The sequence below is a fragment of the Callorhinus ursinus genome, unplaced genomic scaffold (genome assembly GCF_003265705.2).
Source record: "Callorhinus ursinus isolate GAN/ISIS: 27379988/994484 unplaced genomic scaffold, GSC_fseal_2.0 scaffold18, whole genome shotgun sequence".
Lineage (NCBI taxonomy): Eukaryota > Metazoa > Chordata > Mammalia > Carnivora > Otariidae > Callorhinus > Callorhinus ursinus.
The window spans coordinates 29,234,473-29,254,783 of record NW_027397080.1 but is presented as its reverse complement, the minus strand read 5'-3'; the positions used below and the strand labels follow the sequence as shown (position 1 = coordinate 29,254,783).

At 46.1% G+C, this 20,311-nt stretch overlaps 1 protein-coding gene across 5 annotated transcripts in view; it reads left to right on the top strand.

Annotated features, from left to right (window-relative positions):
• Positions 1-20,311, top strand: part of PEX14 (peroxisomal biogenesis factor 14) — a 143,868-nt gene that overhangs the window by 108,880 nt on the left and 14,677 nt on the right. For all 5 annotated transcript variants that reach the window (XM_025856633.2, XM_025856636.2, XM_073903356.1 and 2 more), the window contains one exon: positions 7,563-7,691. In XM_025856633.2, the coding sequence (XP_025712418.1) occupies positions 7,563-7,691 (129 nt within the window). The remainder of the gene's footprint in view (positions 1-7,562; positions 7,692-20,311) is intronic.

Genomic DNA, 20,311 nt, shown 5'->3' with positions numbered 1-20,311 from the left:
AAAAGAATAGGAGATCGACCAGATGAGCTTCAGCTTTTCTTCCAGATCTGAATTTCTTGGTTTGGTTGTCAAAGGTGAAAAAAAAAATTTTTTTTTTTTTTTTAAATACACTTCTCTGCCTCTTCTAAAACAGGAGCAGGTTTCAAGTATAGTTAAAAGTGCTTATTAATTTGGCTTTTCTGCATATGCACAAACATACCTTTGGCTTACCTGGCCCTTGGCATTCACATAGCTATGATTCCTGATTATCATACCCTCCGGTCTTTAAAGACACAGTTCCTTCCCCAGGACTTGTTCAGCGCACAGTGGCAGGGCTGACTTCTCAGCCTGTTGCCAAGGACCTGCTGGCTTAGATACTGCCGTCCACAGCAGCCGGCGACAATATTTGCCGTGCTATTAATCCTTTGGAATTGATGATCAAATAACAAAATCAACTCCTCTTTGTTTTTGTTTTTAATTTAGCAGAGAGGGATTAAAAGAAAAAAAAACCTTTAGACTATAGATCTAAAAATAGACATCATGGATGCTGATTGGAAACCCTCCAGTCTTTCATATGAGAGATCTCAATTTGTGTTACACAGAGGGGCAGCTCACTTCTGTCTTGTTCACCAGTTATACTACTCCCCAGAGAAGCTCAATAAATTTTATAGGGAAGTTTCCTCCTTATGCGGAAGGAGCTAAGCTCGGTGACTGGTGTGGCTGAAGTAATTTAGGGCTCCAAGGGAGTACGTCTGCCTGTGGAATAACGTATCCGAAGTAAATGTACAAAACTTAGTGATCCTGGCCATTGATGCTACTGAGCACTGGGTCCCGGGGCCCCAGCCTGTCTGATTTGGAATGCAATTGCTCCCCGAAACTTGCATGTAATTCACGGCTCAGACAGTCTTGTGGGCTTTGCTGGTAGTGGCTGCAGAGCCTGCCTGCTGGTGTGCTGGTGTTTTCACCACCAACTGTTAGAATTCTCCAAACTTGGACTTGGCTGAGTTTTTACATCTCTCGGCTGCCTCTCTGAGATGCAGAGGGATCCTCTTCCACCAACATCAGGAGAACAGACTGCCTTCTCTTTTCAGACTGACAGCTGAGCAAGGCTGCCTGGTTCCTCAGTCTCAAAGCTAAGAGTGCAATACATTTTGCACTGGCTTTTTACTCAGTGATTTATACTAGGAGACGTGGCTGGGTGGTATCCAGTGTCCTTTTGTCTTTGTGTTTATTTTTCTTGCACATTTAATGTATTTAAAGGATATATTGTCTTTATGGTTCACTGGGATAAGGAGGGGGTTGGTGCAGATTTTAATGAGAGGTCCCCGGCTCCCTGTGTTGAGATGAGAATTATATTCTTGGTTAGGTATCTTTCTTTCTTTCTTAAGTGGCAGGAGGCAGTGTTTTGCTGCTTTTTGAAATAGCATTTCTACCTAACGATTTTGAGAAGGGTACTGAGAGGACATTCAATTTCAGGGCATCATCAGCAACTTTTCTCCTATTGTTTGAACTTTCCTCATTTAAGGAGACAGGAAAGTCTCATGTCTTGTTCCTGAATTTACATATTAGTATCAGGATGGTGGGGACCAGCCCTATTATCAGATCAGTTTTTATAAAAACTCTTTCAGGGGCTAATGATATTTGGAACTAGTTTTCTCAAAAACTGTTTTCACCGCTTGAGAATAGTTAATCAGTAGAGGAGAAAGCACTTGGCTTATTTGCTTAATATTTTAACCAAGTGAATTAGACAGGTTGGGGGGCTGGGGGAGGGGATAAGAAAGTGGGTGGGGGAGGCCCCATAAACAAGGTGATATATAATATTTTTTTTGTTCTCCTTTTAAATAAATACCGATCAGCTTTATGTTCAGAGACAATAGGAGCCGTTGGCTTAAATTTGCAGTTTACTGTATTTATGGCTGTAATATCAAGGTGCTGCCGTCGTAATTTCATGCCCCAATGAGAAGAGCAAGGTCGAAGCAAATGCTTCCATCGGCATCTGCTAACACACTAACTCATAAACAAGGCCCGGCTGGATCAGGTGGCACGGAATAATACAGGCTAATGAAATACAGCACAGCTTTCCATTACTGTTAGTTTTTACAGTGTCGTCATTACGTGTAATTTATGTTTAAAAAATTCAATTTTATACAAGGCACTGGGAAATAGGGGTCTACAGGTCATCCAACGACTTTTAGAGGCTCTGAGAGTCCTTATTGTACTCTACTGTTCCAACAAAATGTTAATAAAATAAAATAAAAAATACTTTTTTCCCTCCCCCCTCCAGCCTTTTCTGAGAGAGTTGATTTTTCTTTTAATTTGGGGAGTATTTTTAGCCAGCTGTCTTCTCTGCCTCATCTCCTCTCAGAGTGTGCATGGGGAGATAACTAGTTGTGTTCTCAGGGAGGTGACCCCCGCACAGTCTTTGCACGTCCCAGATGAATCACCCAAACCCTGTATGTGGAGGGACTGTGATGTGGGAGGAAGGTGGCCCCAGTGGCCAGCCTGCAGCTGCCGCCCTTTGCTGCTGGCCCTCTGGCCCTCTTCCCCAATCCCAGCCAGACTTGACATTTTTATTATAAAACTCAGGCCCGGCTGGAAGGTGCCGTCGGGTGTTCGTTACTTTGCTTATTTCCAAACTATTCCTAACCCCGCTGTCCTGGCTGTTGTTTGACCTGTTTGACCTGCAAGATGCAGGGAATGCTGCTGTCTGCTGTCACCTGTCTTTCTGCTTCACCTGCATAGGGCCAGGCCCCGTGGCAGTGCTCAGCGGGCACTGGGGACAGCACCGAGGTGACTTATTCTGAGAAGCCCTTGCACAGCCAGTCCCTCAGTTAAAAGTCAGCTCTTCCCGGTGCCCGGTGCCCAGTTTTGTCTGAGTCCGTGGGAAAGGACCTGCAGCGTCAAGCTCCCAGGTCCCAGCTCCCAGCTGCGGCTCACAAAGTCAACCAGTTTGGTTTTGTTTGCATTTGAATCGAAACCTTTAGAAAAAGAAAACAAATCTGTGTATCTTCTAGGGGATACAAACGTGGCAGCCCCGAGGAGGCCGTTCACTTGAGTTGCCCACAGCAGTAACAAGGGGCTTTATTAATCAATAGCTTGTAACTTACTTGCTCTGTTCTTTTAAAAGAATCCCACCCTGGGGAAAGTGTTGGAAAAGAAATCTCCCGGGCAGCTTCTGCACAGGGCCGCAGCCGTCTCCTTGTAAAGGGCACTGGTTCTGGAAGTAGAGTCCAGAGAACTCAGAGAACCAGGACTCCACTCTGATTCCGGGCGCTCGGGACCTTCGTTTGCACGGTGGGACTTGAGAGCTCTCAGTTTTGCCAGTCAGGCGGCTGTGGTCCTTTTTTTTTTTTTTTTCCTTTTTAAAGATTTTATTTATTTGAGAGAGAGAGAGAGAGAGAAAGAAGCAGATTCCCCGCTGAGCAGGGAGCTGGACGTGGGGCTCCATCGCAGGACCCTGGGATCATGACTTGAGCTGAAAGCAGCCGCTTAACCGACTGAGCCACCCAGGCACCTCCAGGCACCTGTGATCTTAAAGGTGAAATGACACTGCCTCTCAGAGACAGGTGTTCCGGCCTCCTCACATTGGACCGGTGCCCTCACTCCTTTCTCCTCCTTTTGGCTAAAGCTAGTGAGTGGTTGGAATAACTGAGCAGGACTTTCTTGGTTTTACTCTCTGTGAATGATAACATTTTTTTTTTTTTAAGATTTTATTTATTCATTCGAGACAGAGATACAGAGAGAGAGAGAGAGAGAGCATGAGCAGGGGGAGAGTCAGAGGGAAAGGGAGAAGCAGGCTCCCCACTGAGCCAGGAGCCGGACGTGGGGCTCGATCCCCAGGACCCTGGGATCATGACCTGAGCCGAAGGCAGACGCTCAACCATCTGAGCCACCCAGGTACCCCAATGATAACGTTTTAATTATCACAGACCAAGGCGGGTAGCTCTTGGAATTGGCAAGTGGCAAAGGTTGATGTTACCGAAAGAATCTAAATGCAAAGCGCTAGTGATATCACATAATGCAAACTGATACCCCGACTAAAAGAAACTCTTGGGCTTTATTGAAATTGGCTAATTCTTCCAAAGGTGGTGGCTGATGGCAGGCAACACCCTTTGCCCCCGTCTCTGCTCTGCTCAGCCCTTGCTTGGTCCCTCTGCGGTTAGATTATTCCTTGCAGATAGCAATCAACTGGAAGGAAGTGTGTGTGTCTAATTTGCATGAGATTATTTAAAACAACAACAACAAAAAGGTCTGCATTAGTCAGGGTGATGGTAAACAACGCAAAGAGATGCCTTTTATAATATAGCCTATGCCTCTGCTTTCACAGCCAAATATAATTCACTTCCAATTGGCGGTTTCCTTTATTATTTCTTTTAACCTTTGGGATTCTGCAAGGTCTCAATCTAAGCTCTCTGCCGTCTGTGGGAGGGGGGGAGGGTAAGGAAGCCTGGATATCCTGTGTGTGGGTCCTGTGACTGTCCCTCTTCCCTGAAGGCAGGGTCAGTTCATCTACGGAGCCCATGACTGCGTAGGTAACTGTTGTGTTCTGAAGGAGATGACACCCCTTCCCGCTGAGTCTCCATGAGTCCCAGATGGATCAACCTGAGTTGAGAGAACACTGAATCTGGCTGGCCAGTGCACCCCAAGCTGGGGGCACTCTGAGGAAGAGGGCTCTAAGGTCTGTGAGAGGCCTTTGGATTTATTGGGAGTTAGAATATTAGAACGAGGTGGGAACACTACCCTTGTCATTCTGGAGTTGTTCAAAAAGTTGTCCCCGTGTCACTTGTAGATAGGATCTGGGCGTTTGGATTCTGTGCTGTTTTGGTCTGGCTCCCAAACGCCATTTATCAGCCCTCACCTGTAGATGGGGTGCCAGCTGGGGCTGAGAGACCATTTAGCGCTTCTCTCAACCTCTCACAAGCTTGAAGACCTAAGACGTGATTTCAGAATGTGCTACTTGTTTCTGTGCTAGAGGGGCAGTCACCAGGCGGCAGATGGAAAGCCGTGGGTTGTCGAGCTGGCAGCACCATGCCCTGCCTCATGGGATCTGAGGCATGTTTTCACCTTTCCCGGGCCTTAGTTGTTGTTGTTTATCTGTTAAATGAACACAGTGACTGGGATCGTGGTCCAGCTATGAAATTATATTATTCAGTGAGATCATGAAAATGCTTTTTTTTTTTTTTTTACAAGAAGAAAAGTGATTCATTTTATGTAACTAAATCAAAATCCTGACTCTCTGGAGGACTGGGGATATCAGAATTCCAGCCAATGTAAATTTAGAGCATCAAATGATAAGGTCTGAAAAACAAGAGCTTGGAAGGAAGTGCTGATGCCCTTTAAACCACGGCCTCAGTAGTGGGCTCGGCTGCAATAACGCAAGGAACATGTTTTATTAGGAAAATAGGCTTCGTAAAAGCTCCGGGCCAGAGGGCAGAGCAGCGGGCAGGGAGTGTTGTCCCTTTAACCAGCTCTGGCTCTCAGGGCCGCGGCATAGTCCGTGACTTACTGTATATTTCCCCAGCGTTAAACATTATCGTACTTGTTTATATTTGAAAGAGCCAAAAGGGAAAATGAGAAAGCAACTGAATGCTCCTTTTGGGAAAATTATCCTCATTTGCAGCCAGCGGCTGACAAGGCGCACGAACCACCAGGTTTATGAAAGGCCGCAGTGTACCAGTGACCATCCGCCCCTGCTGACGCCGCACGTGCGCCTGCTGCTCCCGCGGCGGATGACGAACTGGTTAAAACCGGGTCTTTCCTCCGAGAACTCTGAAAGGGGTTCCCTTTTCTCTTTGGAAGTTGACCAGCCGTCACTCCCAAGCTGGATGGAGCCCGAGAGGCACACGCTCGGGGTACCTGTCCGTCTGTCCTGCCCCTGTTTCTCTCGGGAGGCCTTTGGGGCAAGCTAGGGAATTTGGGAGGAGGAACGGCCCAGTACAGCCCCGCATACTCAAAGGTAGCTTTTGTATTTGAAGGTGCTCAGCACCAGCCTTTTCATCTGCCCATTTGGTGCGCTGAGAGTGGGGTGCGCTGCCCTCCCCCCCCCCCCCCCGCAGCAGCAGTCAGGCTTCACCGAGGGGCAGCCTTGCCCACCACTGGCTGGCTCCCCTGTGTGTGGAGGGGGAAGGGGCAGGGCTGCGGTTTCAAAGGGGGGACAGCCCTCATCTGTTCAGCGTAGGGAGGGTCCAGGGCCGTTTAGAGTAGTGCAGGCCTTCTCCCTGACCGCTTGGCGGTAGGGCCTGAAAAGTGGCAGAGGCGCTCCACCAGCTACACGCAAGTGTGGTGTTGGGTGGTACTGTGCTTCGGAGCAGTAATGCGCCCCATCTGTTAGCCCCTCGGCACAGAGCGGGCGGCCCGGTGCTCTGGAAGATGCTGATCCTCAGAAGCTCCTTGAACTTCATCTACCCCCAGGGGCAAATACGCCGTGCCATGGGCCCCTAATGGAGAGCTGCTGACCAGATGGGGAAAAGCTCTCGGCCCCCATTTAAAAGGCTTTCCGTGGCGGCTGCACTGGATACTGGGATTCCTGGAACGGCACGGGCTGGCCGGAGGGGTCTCTGCAGACCTAGCAGTGACCTCCTCACTGCCTCTCCCACTGTCGGCGGCCCGAGCACTTTCATACCCACTGTACCCACTTCTCGGACCTGTGGGCAAGTGTTTCTCACACCTGTGTGCCACACCTCGTTCCTGTTCTTTGGGTTGGTTGGCATCCTCGTCCTCTTGCCACAGGGCCAGCGGCCCCGGTGGGCTGCAGCCGTGTGCCCACTGGAAATGGGGTCTCCTCGGGCCCTCCCCGGCCTGTTACTCTCCCACGGGCAAATCCTCTCCACGCGCTGCAGCCACTGCAGATGGCGCCCTGCTCTTCCGGGCTGTCCTGAGCGCAGTGCGCTCTAGTGTGGGGAGGATTGAAACAAAGGGAGGCAGAAGAGCTTGCCAAAGGCGATACCAGCAGCCTATGCTAGGCTGGAGCAATAACCATCTGAAAGTTTGGGCCTGGCCTTGTTTTGATCTGTTTTCTTGTTTTATTTTCTTCTTTACATTCTGTATCCCATTCATACTAATCACAGTCAGTCCTGATTTTTCTTTTTATTTCTGCATTTGTCATAAAATAAAGCAAATTATTCCCGTCTTCGGAAACGATCGAGACTAATTAGTCGTCTCACCTAATAATTAGTTTTTTGTTTCCCTGTCTGTTTTCATGCATTATTGTTAGTTTTTCCCCCTCTTTTTTTAACACCATTACAGATTAAAATGAGTCACATTTGCAGTTGATGGTATCTGTTTTCGGGGGAAGAACGGAGAATTGCAGTACGGAGCGACTTCAAAAGCAGCAATAAACTCAAGGATAAATTAAGGAAATTGAATGAGCCACATTTGGAAGCAGTGTGGAGGCTAATATTCTGTCGCTTAAGGTTAAATTGCAACTGAGAGAGGTTCCAGAGAATCCGAAATCGGGGAGGAAACTTACCAGGATGCTAGGCACTCTGTGGGCTCTCAGGGTCTTTTCTCAATGAAGGTTTCATTGCGGCCAGGGACAGTGGCAAAAGGTATTCACCTGCAATTATGTCCTCTTCTCCCCCCAGGGCTGACAGATGAAGAGATTGATTTGGCTTTCCAGCAGTCGGGCACGGCTGCCGATGAGCCTTCGTCCTTGGGCCCAGGCACACAGGTGGTTCCTGTCCAGCCCCCTCACCTCATTTCTCAGCCGTACAGTAAGTCACCAGCTCAAACTCCTGCCTTAACCGTGACTGGGGTTCAGGATTCCGGCCAAAGAGCAGTGCCTCCCAACTCCCAGACTCAGCAAGCCGGGAGAAGCCGGGATTAGTAGACAGCTCTTGGGTTTTTCCAAAAGAATGTGCCACACCCAAATCCTCTCCTAGACAAACTTTTAAGTATGTGACAAAGGTTTAAGAAGAGACGAGGGACCAGAATAAATGAGTGTATTGTGTTGTTTGAAATATTTTGGTTCCAAGTAAGAATCTATAAAAGTATTTCTTGGTTCTGTTTCTATTTTCTTACATCATGCTTTTGCATGTCACTCTTTCATGAAGAACATGAATGTCTGATTCATGACCGCATTCTCGTTTGCTCACTGAAATGACTCCTCTCCTAATTTTATTTTTTAAAGTTAATGTTAGTAGATTTGGGGTGGCCTCTCCCATCACCTTTCTCTCCTTCCTTCCTTCCTTCCTTTTTTCCTTCTTTCCTTCCTTGTCCTGGCTATACCATGTACATTTATTTGGTGACAGTCTGTTAGAGAATTTCAGATTAAATGTAAAGGTCCTTTTTTGAATTAGCTTTTAATTATATGAGAACAGGACCCATGTTGTTTTTAAGTGAAGCTGTTTGAGGAATAACTGTTCTTCAAACTAGTAATAAATGTACAGTCTCCAAAATACAACCAGAACCCCTTCTTTAAGTCACTTATAAAAAGTCTAAAAAGATTAAAATTCACTTCAAAGTGTTGGAAGATAGCTCAAGTTTCATGTCTTTAACATAACTCAGCCTTGGATCTGTTGGATCTGTTGTCTTTCAAAATGCCTTTTCTGTAATTGTCTATCTTAGAAAGTTTATTTTTTTTCAAAACATGTTAATTTAAAACAGTGTTAGATGTCAGATTTTGGAAGGCATAACAAAATGCCAGGTTTGTTTTGACCCCCACCACGTGGTCTGGAGCTACCTTCTGGCTCTTGCTTTGCCGTCCTCCTCACTGGCTTAGACAGTGCGGGGGGCCGGGCAGTGGGTTATGGTGTCACAGATCTCAGTTAGATATCTCCTTTCTTTTGCTTTCTGGATAAGGCTGAATGGGTGAGGCCAGGTAGCACAAATTCAAGTTCACCTCATCTGTGGTCACCTTGTCTCACAAACCATTGGTGTCCCCTGACCTCTGAGACCCAAGAAATGGTGCTCAGGGGTAAGCCTTGTATTGGAGCCACTGAGTCAGTAGCAACTACTTGTCAGGCTGGGACTCACGTCTCCTTCCTGGCCGGCATTCTTTCCGATCCATTGTGTTTGTTTTGGGTCACTAAACATACTCTCCGTCTTTCCTTCTATCCAAAGGCTAGGTCTCCACACTTTTTCTTTAGTTGTGTCCCTGGGCCCAGCCATTTAATGGGATTTGTTGAGGACAGGCAGTGGCAGCTGGGGTGCAGAATTTTCTAAGATGCACATCTGTTCTGGTCCAGCTGTTTCCTCCATGGCTTAAAACCAAACAGGTCTCTTGGCTATTTGGAAACTTCTTGCTCAGAACAAATTGTTCTGGTTGGTCACAAAGTTGGCCTAAAACATCACGCGCTTGCCTACTTTATGGTAGGCACAAAGGGTTAAACTGTTGGTCTTTCTGAAAGAGGTGAGAGAAGTCGGGGAGGGGGACGATGCCGTCATCTAGATTCTTCTGTCCAGGTCTCTCTGAGAAGAAGCATAGCACGTTTAGGTATTTAGGTAGGAGTATTTTTAAGAGTCTCCCAGCCCTAAAAATAAAATACATCTTCTTAGAGACAGACTCCTTCCTGCTTTGACACTAGTATAAAAACAATGGTAATGGCAATTTTAAATCCCTGAAGTTTCTACTTGTCATTGTTGAGCTTCATTCCTCTTGTACTGTTACACTGCTCTTTTCAGCTCCCGGGGTGACTCTACCTCTTCACTTCTGTACTTTTGCCAAGAGGTGTCAAAACTGCTCAAAAAGAAAAAAAAAAGCTTGATTTTGATTAATATAGAGAAACAAGACTTTGCCTGACTGATAATAAAACTGATAAATGACATTTGAATTACTTGTAGTGGTAATTTATTACATAAAATATCTTTTATTTGACATGCGATTAGTTGCTGGAAGCATCACTCAATCTGACTAGTTTAAACATGCTCTAAAATGAACCCCAGTAAAAACCAGGGCTGTCTGCTGCTGGCATTATGAAATATACTAATCCTGGAGTGAGGAAAAAATCTGACTTTAAATATTTAAATGATTGATTGGGTTTATATATTTTTTTTTACCTTTCTAACCCCTTTAATTACAAGCAAACTCAGGGGAGTTTCTGAACTAGGTGTGCAATCTGCATGCTTATCACTGAGGCATTGTCTGCGTCCTGGGAGGGATTTATGGCCTCCACTCATGTGTGCTCCTGCCCATTTTATATCTAGAGCCCTTTCCTTCCCATGTCTTGGCTCTTTAAGGACAGATAGTCCTTCTCTGAACCCAAGCCTAGAAAATGGGATTCTCTGGGCTCTGCCCCAGGTGCTCATGTCTCAGGGAGGGGTAAGTTTTTTCAAGACCCCCGCCGTCCCCCCCCCCCCCCCCCCCCATGGAGCCGGGTGGTCTTGGATTATCACCTCTGGACTCGCTGGCCTTTCTGCTTTGGTGGGAGATGTCCCACTCTGTGCCTCTTTTGGTATCTCTGCTCTTTGGTGAATGTGTTTGACCTTGAGATGGTAGTAAATGCCTGTGTCAGCAAAGAGAACTTGGACACCTGCCAGAAAGGTACCAGGTCAATCCATCCGTGTTTATTGAGCATCTACTTACTGTGTGCTTAGTACAGTATCGTCAGAGATACAAAACGTGATCCTTAAAAATCTTATAGGCTCTCTGGGAGAGAAAAGATAAACTCGTAAGAAAAGGATAATAATATAAGACATTATATTTGTGTGATTTAATGCCAAAATTAATTATACAGACAAGAAATTCCATAAGAATACAGTGTGATTTAATGCCAAAATTAATTATACAGACAAGAAATTCCATAAGAATACAGAAAAGAGAAAAATTAATGTGGGCTAGAGAAGTCAGAGAAGGCTTTGTGAAAGCTGTAGGAGGTTGACACTGAGGGGAAGCTTGATGTCACCTGGTGTGAGAATAAGCCAGTGTTGTCAGGGCTCAGAGGAAAGTCAGGCTGGGATTCGAGAGGAAATCTGACGTTCTCTGCTTCTCGTTTTGCTTTCTTTTTGTTCGACTTTGAATCAGGAATCAGTGTGTGTGTATATCCGCAGCACCTACCCAGTCCTGAACATGAAGTTCTGATAAATGCTTGCTTGATTGATTTGTTGCAAGCTGATTTTCTTTATTTCCTCCCAAAGAAACAAGAAGCAAGGTAGCTTTGGGATTTAGGCAGGGCCATTATAAATTTTGTAGGATAATATTTTTTTGTTAGGCTTAAATATTTTCCCTCACTGTCTTTAATACCTAACTTAGGTCTTTTAAAGGTTGACCTTTATAGCTTCATTTGGGACGTACATGTGTGAGGTTATTGAAAGGCTTTGACCAAAGTTTGATTAGAAATCCTGAGAGTGTGGGTTCTTTCTCACTGTGCTTCTTCATAGCCCTGTTGAGCAATATATACTTACCCATAATTATCTTCATTCACTGAGCAAGCATTTATTTTATTCCTGCTATGGGCCAGGCACTGTGCTAGACCCCTGTGGTGAAAAGATTAATAAGGCCTAGTTGTTCTCTCCAGTTTTCCTGTCGAGTAGGAAAGGCAGTTAAGCAGATAGTGGTGCCTATGAAGTAGGTCCAGGTGAAGCCAGTGGCACAGACGAGGCAAAGGGACACATCAGACAGTAGGAGATGTTTAACTGGATTGGGGGGGCGGTGGTTGCGGACATGGTCAGTTTTTTAACCAACCAAGATGGACAAGAGCAGCCAGGCTAAGGCAAAGGCATATGGACATGACACCATGCGATGTTCAGTGGCTGGAGCCTGGGATGGCAGGGCCAGAAGAGAGGCCTGGAGAGGGAGGTGGCAGCCACCTCCATTAGCCATCACCCTAATGGAGGACAGTCAAAAGCACATTGATTTTTTTTACTTCAAAATGTGTCATCTAATCATTTTTGAGGCTATATTACCTATTTGACCATATAATTCTTAGACTAATATTAAGATTATTTGTATCATCTGAGAAGATGCTGCATGGAGAGGTAGGGAAGATGTTCTGGGAGTGTGTGAGGCAGCTGTCCCGGATGCTCTGCCCGGAGCGCCTTCCCCACTTCTTTGCCCGGCCAGCGCGTTGCTGTCCCTCAGGGTTGGGGACAGCCGTCAGCGCCTCCCGGGACTCTCCCAGATGCCTCCGTTCCAGTGGGACGGAGGTTCTCCTTGGCCTGCCCAGTCCCCTGTACTCTGCCATACTACCCTTAAATGTTTATTCACTTGTCTTTTCTATTACATTGGAATTCCTTGAATTAGAGGCTTTTTTCTTTTTTTTTTTTTTTTAATCTATAACCCAAGGCTCTGACTTAGGTGCTCTAGAAATGCTTGTTGAATGGATAGATGGTGGTGGGAATGTGCTTAGGAATTGAAAGGCTGTCCTGTAATACCACCATGCAAGGGGAGCTTCCCAGGGAGCCAATGAGTGGGGCCTCATGTGTGCTTGGCCATGCGGGCTCTGGGAGCGGACAGGCCTTGCCTTCAGAAGGCCACCATTTGACCATTTAGAGGGAAGCCCAGTGCTTGGGGGAGTACAGTGAAGACTAACCCATTCCATCTTGCTTGGTGTGATGTAATGTAATGAGAGCTTTTGGAATTTATGAAGGCAGATCTCACTTTTTACTTACATAGAAGTTACTGGTTTATATATTGAAGAAAACATTTCTCTAATTTTTAGGAAATTGTCTTTTTTCTTTTGTCCATGTGACTGGTTTAGAATAGTAGCTTTTCAAGAGCTAGCACCCTGTCTGTTTTGTTTGCTTTGTGCTACTCTCATTGTGCTGCCCTGTGGGAGCTGCATAAATGCCATTTGTAGATACTGAGGAGGGCAAGTGTCCCAGGAAAGAACCAAGTGAAGAAATCCATTCCGTAGGTTTCTTAGGCCATTGAAAGAGTCTTTGGTGTTGGTGGTAGGTAGGATTATATCTTTGCCCACAGTGCAGCCTGTGTTCATTTTATAAGATTCCCCAACAAATAACAGAAAACCCAAAATAAGAGTGGCTTGAACGAGATGGAAGAATATTTCTTGCTTCTGTAAACATGGGCAGTCGGGGCTCTATGCTCTGCACCCCTGATACCTGGTCAGCACCCATCCTGTGCCTTGGTGTGACCCCTCCAGCCGTCCCATCTCCTGTCCAGCCAGCAAGAGGGGAGGGACAGGAGGGAGGACCAGCCTTCTAAGGACACCTCCTGGAAATTGCCCGCATCACTTTCACTTTCTGCCCCCTGGCTGGAACCCCGTCACACGGCCACACCCATCTGCACAGGAGGCTGAGAAGTGCAGTCCTGGTCCTGGTGGGGCATGTTCCCAGCTTTTCATATCCCACAGAAGGTTTGAGTTGGAATAAACACTAACTTCAGGATGATAGCTTCCCTTGGGTGGAGAGGAACGCATGGCTAGTTTCAGTGGTATTTGGAAAGATCTAGCTGGTACGGTAGGTGGGTTTAGGATTACCGATTTTATTATCATGCTTTATAACTTATATAAATGTTATATTCTTTTGTATGTGTCAGAAATTGCAGGGGATACTTTAAAAAGTTGAATTTGCATTCTCAGGTCTTGCTTTTCCCCTTGGTGTCAGCTGCTAACTGAGCAGAGAGAGAACCTAGAGCCCACACTGCTGGGTATTGTTCTCAATCACTGCTGGCTCCCTTTACCTTTTCTCTTTGTTTTAAAAATTCTGAGTTTTTTTTTTTTCCCCTAAATCGACTTTATTGAGGTATAATTTGCCTAAAATAAAACAGACCTATTTTATTTGTGTGATTTTGAGTTTTGGCAGGAGTATACTCCCATGTGGGCATCACCACATTGGAGAACATTTGCAGTACCCCAGAACATTCCCTTGTGCCCTGTTCCCGGCCAGCCTGGCTCTGGGGCAACCCTTGGTCTGCCTTCCATTGCTTCTGACTAGACTTCTCTTTCCTGGGGTTTTATATAAATGGAATCATACAGTATGTACTCTCTCGTCTGGTCTTATGCTTAGCATAATGTTTTTGAGCTTTACCCGAGTCGCTGTGCATAGCAGGGGTTCCTTCCTTTTTATTACTGAGCGGTATTCCGTGGTAGAGATGTATCACATTTGTCCATTCACCGGTGGAGGGGTTGTGGGCTGTTTCCAGTTCTGAGCTAGGACGCTCAAAGCTCTTGTGAATGTTCGTGTACAAGTCTGTACATTTTTATATCTCTTGGGTAAATGCCTAGGATTGGAGTTGCTGGCTCATATGTTAAGTGCATATCTATCTCGATAAGAAACTGCCAAACTGGTTTTCAAAGCAGTCCTACCATTTCACATCCCCATCAGCAACGTGTGAGAGTCGTGGTCACCGCTGTTGGTGTTCTCGGTCTTTTTTAACGCCAGCAATTTTCATGCCTATACAGTGGTATCTTATAGTGGTTTGAGTTTACATTTCCAGGTTGGCTAATCATGTTGAGCGTCATTTTACATGCTTTTTGTGCATTTGCACACACCTTCTTTTGTGAAGTGGCTGTTCCCATCTTTTGCCTATTTTTAATTGTCTTCTTGAGTTGGAAGAGTTCTTTATCTTCTGGATTCACGTGCTTTGTCAGATGTGTGTTTGTTAGTATTTCCTCCTGGCCCGTGGCTACCTTCTTCTTTTCCTTGACACTGCCTTTTGCAAAAGATTTTAAAATTGATGATGTCCATTTATCTTTGGGTTTCTTCTTTTATTGTTTTTTTGTTTTCGTTTTTGTTTTTACAGTTCATGGTTTTGGTGTCCCATCTGGGTTTCTTTTTTTGTTTTTTGTTTTGTTTTGTTTGGTTTTGGTTTTTGTTTTTACAACTTACGGTTTTGGTGTCCTGTCTGTGAAGACTTTACTTCCCCCAAGGTTAGAGAGGTTTTCTACTTTTTTCTTCTAGAAGTTTTAGAGTGTTTGCTTTAATGTTGAGATCTGTGATTCATTTTTAGTTAATTTTTATGTATGGTGCAGTGTGAAGGTCAAGGTTCAGTTTTGCTTGTCTGGATGTCCGGTTGTGCCAGCACTGTATGTACAAAAGATTCTCCTGTCCCCGTTGAGTTACCTGTCCTTCTATCAAAAATCAATTGTTTATATAAATATATGCATGGCTCTGTTTCTAGACTCTTCTTTAAAAAAATTTTTTTAAACAAAACTACTGAAGTACATTTTACATATCATAACACTCACCCGTTTCAAATGTACAGTTCCTGACTTTCAGTATCTTTTTGAGTGATGCACTTATAATCAGTGTTAGCATTTTCATTCCCCCAAATAAGATGCTCTGTGCCCATTTACCGAGAATCTCACCTCCCACCCCAGGCAAGCACTAATCTACTTTGTCACTATAAATTTACCTTTTCTGGACATTTCAGGTAAATGGAATCATACTATAGGTGGTCCCTTGTGCCTGCCTTCTTTCAGTGAGCACAGTATTTTTGAAGTTCTTCTGTGTGGTGGCATATAGCAGCACTTCCTTTTTATTGCCGAAGAGCACCCATTGTATGGGCGTGTACCATCTTGTGTCTAGTGGGTCACCAGCTGACAGACATTTAGATTATCTCTAGTTTTGGTTGACCTGAATCACACTGCTAAGAACATTTGTGTGCAAATCTGATGTGGATATATGTTTTCAGTCCTCTTGCATAGACCTCTAGGAGTTAAATTTCTAGGTCATATGGCAGTTATATTTCTGGATTTTTCTTCGTTTTTCTTTTTAGTCAGCTTTTTTGAAGTATAATTTATACACAGTAAGGTTAATCAATTTTAGGGGCAACTGGGTGACTCAGTTGGTGAAGCGTCTGTCTTTGGCTCAGGTCATGATGTCGGGATCCTGGGATCGAACCCTGTGTTGGCCTCCCTGCTCAGCAGGGAGTCTGCTTCTCCCTCTCCCCCTGCCCCTCCCCTGCGTGTGTGCGTGTGCACGCTTTCTCCTTCTCCCCCCCATTAAATAAACAAACAAATAAATAAATAAATAAATAAACCTGTAAAAAAAGAATCAATTTTAAGTGTATAGTTTGGTGAGTTCATGAATTATAGCTCATGTAAGCAGCACTACAATTACAATATAGAAAATTCCCACAAGCCCAAAAAGCATCTTTGTGCCCCTTGCACGAGTGCTCTTCTCAACATCAGGTTCCTTTCAACCAGCAGTCTACTTTGGATCACGAAAGTTCCGCCTTTCAGAACTTTTCATGTAAACGGCATCATGTAGCATGTAGTCTTTTGTGTCTGGTTTCTTTACCGACGAACGTAATTCTTTTAGACAGATCCATGTTGAGATATATATACCGTTCATATTACACACACACACACAAATACACGTTTCTGTGACGTGTCCCCCTCCCCCACATTGCTTTAAAAATACAAAAACTATTCTGAATAAAAGCTTGCCGAGGTGGGGCTTAGCCAAGTGGGCATAGTTTGCTAACTCCTGTTACTCCACTCTTTGGATATACCACAGTTTGTCCATTGACCATAGATAGCTGTTTGGGTTTCCAGTTTGGGGCTCTTACGAAGAATGCTGCCGTGAACATTCGTGTGCAAGTGCAAGCCTTTGTGTGCATGTATGCTTCCTTCTCTCTTAGTCTCATACCTGGGAGTAGATTGCCTTAGCCACACGTTAGGTGTATGTTTGACTTTGTAAGAAATTATAAAACTGGTTTACAAAGCGGTTGCACCATTTTACATTCCCGTCAGCAATGTAGGAGAATTTCAGTTGCTCCACATCCTTATCTGCACTTGGTATTCTCAGTTTTTAAGTTTAGCCATTCTAGAAATGTGTATGTAATCATTGTACTTTTAATTTGTATCTCTCTAATGACTAATGATATTTTCATGTGCTTATTGGCCATGCATAGGTCTTTCATGGAGCATCTCTTCCAATTTTCTCACACTTTTTTCTAAATCGTGTCATTTTATTGAGTTGTATGGATGTAGCTCTTTATCAGATATATGTTTTGCAGATATTCCCTCCCCCTCCTATGACTTGCCTTTTTGTTTCCTTGGCAGTGTCTTTTGAAAAGCCCCAGTTTAAGCTTTTGATTATGTCCATTTTATTCTTTTTCCCCCCTTTTATGGCTCATTCTTTTTGAATTTTAAGATGTCTTTGCCCACCCCAAAGATTTTCTTCTCTGTTTTCTGTTTTCTTACGGCATCTTTAGAGTTTTTGCTTTTTGGCTTCGGCATGTGGTCAGTTTTGGGTTCATGCTTGTGTATGACACAAGGTGAGGGTCAAGATTCAGTTTCTTCCCCCTGTGGCTCTCCACTTGTCCCAGCACAATTGTTACACAGATTATCCTTTCCCCATAGAATTACCTGGGCCTCTTCATCAAAAAAATCCCTAGATTACATACACCTGGGCCTATTCCTGGGCTCTTCTGAGTTCTTACAGTTTAATTAGAGCTCATATATTTTAATCTGTGAGTGAGGGTATAGATATGACTGTCCGTGTCCTTCCTGCCTAAAGATGACACCAGCGATAGCATAGCAGCTCGTGAGAAGTGGAAGGATTGTCTTTCACAGGATGTTCATGTGAAGACAGACCTTGAATTTTCAGATGTGACCACTGTGGGGTGACAGTGGTATCTTTGCCTCACAGCTGCCCAGGTACTTCTAGTTTCTGCTCTCTGGTTGGTGTGTCCTTCCAGCCGCCAGCCACGCTCAGCCATGTGCCTCAGTGGGCCCCGCACAGTGGCCAGGCCCCTGCAGCTCTGCCCGTAATAACCCTTCAGCAGGTCGCTGGTCTGTGTGCCGCTAGCCCCACCACTCTGTGCTATAGCAAGCACGGGGTTGGCAGACTGGCTTGATTCCAGGACCTCACTGTGGAAGAGCCTGTCTTACTTAATTTTCAGGGTGGCTTGTTGGGATGATTTGAGCAGCTAGACAGGGCACCGTGTGGCGTCATAGCCCCAGCCTTGCGGAGCGTGGAGGGGACCTTGCCCTGTGCTCAAGCTGTCGGCCTCCCCGAGGACTTGATAGTTTCTCCCCGTCATTAGCAAGCACCTCAGACTATCTCAGCAGGACGATTCTGTGACGTTTCCAGCTCTGTACTGTTGATGACCTTTTACTGGATTGTGGATTGTGGGATTTCCACAGTATCAGTGAGTGGAGGTTCATGACTTGGGGACTTCAGGTTCAACATTGCTGTGTTGTGTGTGGGATTCCCAGCCCCACACGTGTTATTTGACGTTTGTTCTTGCCTGCTAGGTGAGAATTTTTTGTTCAGTGGAGGTTTGACTAAAGGAATGGAGTCAGGTTGGTTTAGTTGTGTTCACGGAATGGTTAAGGAGTCACAGGGATGCATCTCTCCTGCCCCTGACAGGGCCACCGTATGCTTTGGATTCGCCTTTGGGCAGGAGGACCTCTTTGGAGACTGTCCGAGCTCAGGCTAGTTGACAGAGTCCTTCGAGAGGTGAAAGAAGGCGTTGAGTTTCGAAGAGCCCTGTGCTCTTCTTCCTGCAGTGATTTGTCCTCGGACCTCGTTGCTGCCTGAGGCAGCAGGGCAGCGCCAGCATGCTGGGCTGTGCGGGGGGACACCTGCTGCCACCACTGACCGTCTCATCATTCTTTGTGAGATGCCTGTGATGAGGTCTTGGTAAAGTTCTGGGCCATTCAGCTCGTTAGCTGGTCGGGCCTGTTGGGGAAGTGCTGTGGACCATTTGAATCTGAGTGACAGTAAACAGATCATTGTTCCTCCGTTCTTCCAACGTAGCAAAGCTGTGCCGCCTTCAGTCAAGTGGCCTGTGCTTGATGAGAAGAGAAAAACGTCCTTGGGAGCCATTGGGTTGGTGGTGTGGAACCAGGATCTCTGATCTCAGGCTTCGTTGTCTGCTTTGTACGCAGGCGGGCATCTGCTTCCAGACTGGAGGCTCTGAAGCTTTTAAAAAGCTCATTCATTCCACTCCCCTTTCTTCCGAGAGAGCAGAAAGGTGACTGACCCCATTTTCTGCCCTTGCCTGTAAAATTCTGGACCTTCGGGGAGCGTGGGGACCCGGTGCCCTGCTCCCCATGCCCTCGTGGGGGTCTGCACTGGCTTTGGGGTAGATTGGCCCCAGGGTGGGTGGCAGAGAGGACTCCACGTGGCCATGGCTGGGGCTTTGAGCCAGTTTGGGATCACGCCGAGTGCTTTCTCAGTAGCCCTGGTCTGTTACCCTTTGAAAGGCGTGCAGTGGGTCAGAGTTCCCTCCATCTAAGTTTCTCTCTTTTTTCATTTTGCCACAAGACAGAATTGTATCACACATCTCCAAAACGAGTAAAATGGCATTTCAGCTTCTTGTCTTTATAGACTCTCTGAACTTTAGGAAAGATCATTCTGGTCCCTTTTCATTAATAATGAAAACCAAGGGGCAATAAAATGTTCTTAACGCGAGCATGTCAGGAACGAGTCACGGTGCGGGGGCTGAAGGGTGCGGCCAGCAGGGAGCCACAGGTGTTGCTTGGTGCTTGAGAGGTCAGAGCTCTGGAAAGGCGGCTGCAGCTGTCACGGGGGTTCTGGTTCGTGGACCCTTGAACTGTCATCACCTGTTCAGCCTTCCAGCTCCAGTGCCCAGAATGAGAGGCTGAGCTTCTCAAGACCGCATACGTTTTCGGGAAAGAAAGAGCCAGGCAAACTTTGGGTTCTGGTCCAGTTCCTTGCCCAGGTGCAGCTGTTTTCTTGCAAGGTACAGAGTGGGGATTTGAGAAGTCTATGGTGAATACAGTATTCTGGACATGTGCCTATCTTAAAGGTGCTCTCTCTGAGGACTTTGACAGCACAGATGGATGTTCCGGGTGTGGACGAAAGCCCTCCTGACCAGTGACTCTCTTGAAGAGTGATAAGGTGACTCTATCTCCACTTTTCCCCCTAAAAACGAGCTTGTGCTGGATGTTGGATATTGCATCCGGGCACTCAGAGCAGAGTGGGCTTGGAATGAGACAAATGAGGAGGTTGCCCGGAACTCAGAGCCTCCTGGCTCCTCCAGCCCAGGGTGAAAGGTCCATCTGTGTCAGTGGTCTCAGAGCTTTCGATTTAATGAGCCGCAGCTGCTTAGCCACGTAGACGCTTGTTGGACGGGGATATTCACTACAGCAGAGCAGCGGGACTCCTTTCTTTCTTTCTTTTTAAGTGAGGGAGCAGGGGGAGTCCCAGAGGGGGAGAGACAGAGAGAATCCCAAGCAGGCTCCACACTCAGCACGGAGCCCAACACAGGGCTCCATCCCAGGACCCTGAGATGGTGACCTGAGCTGAAATCGAGAGTCGGCCGCTTAACTGACTGAGCCACCCAGGCGCCCCAGCGGAGCTCCGTTCTGGAGACAGCTTCTGTGACCCTGAGTGTCACTGCACAACCCTGGGAGGGAGTGGGGATGACCCCAGAGCCCATGCGAGAGTAGACAGATACATTTATATAAACATGGGTATGCTACATGTCAGGAGACACCATAAGCAGAGTCAAAAGAAA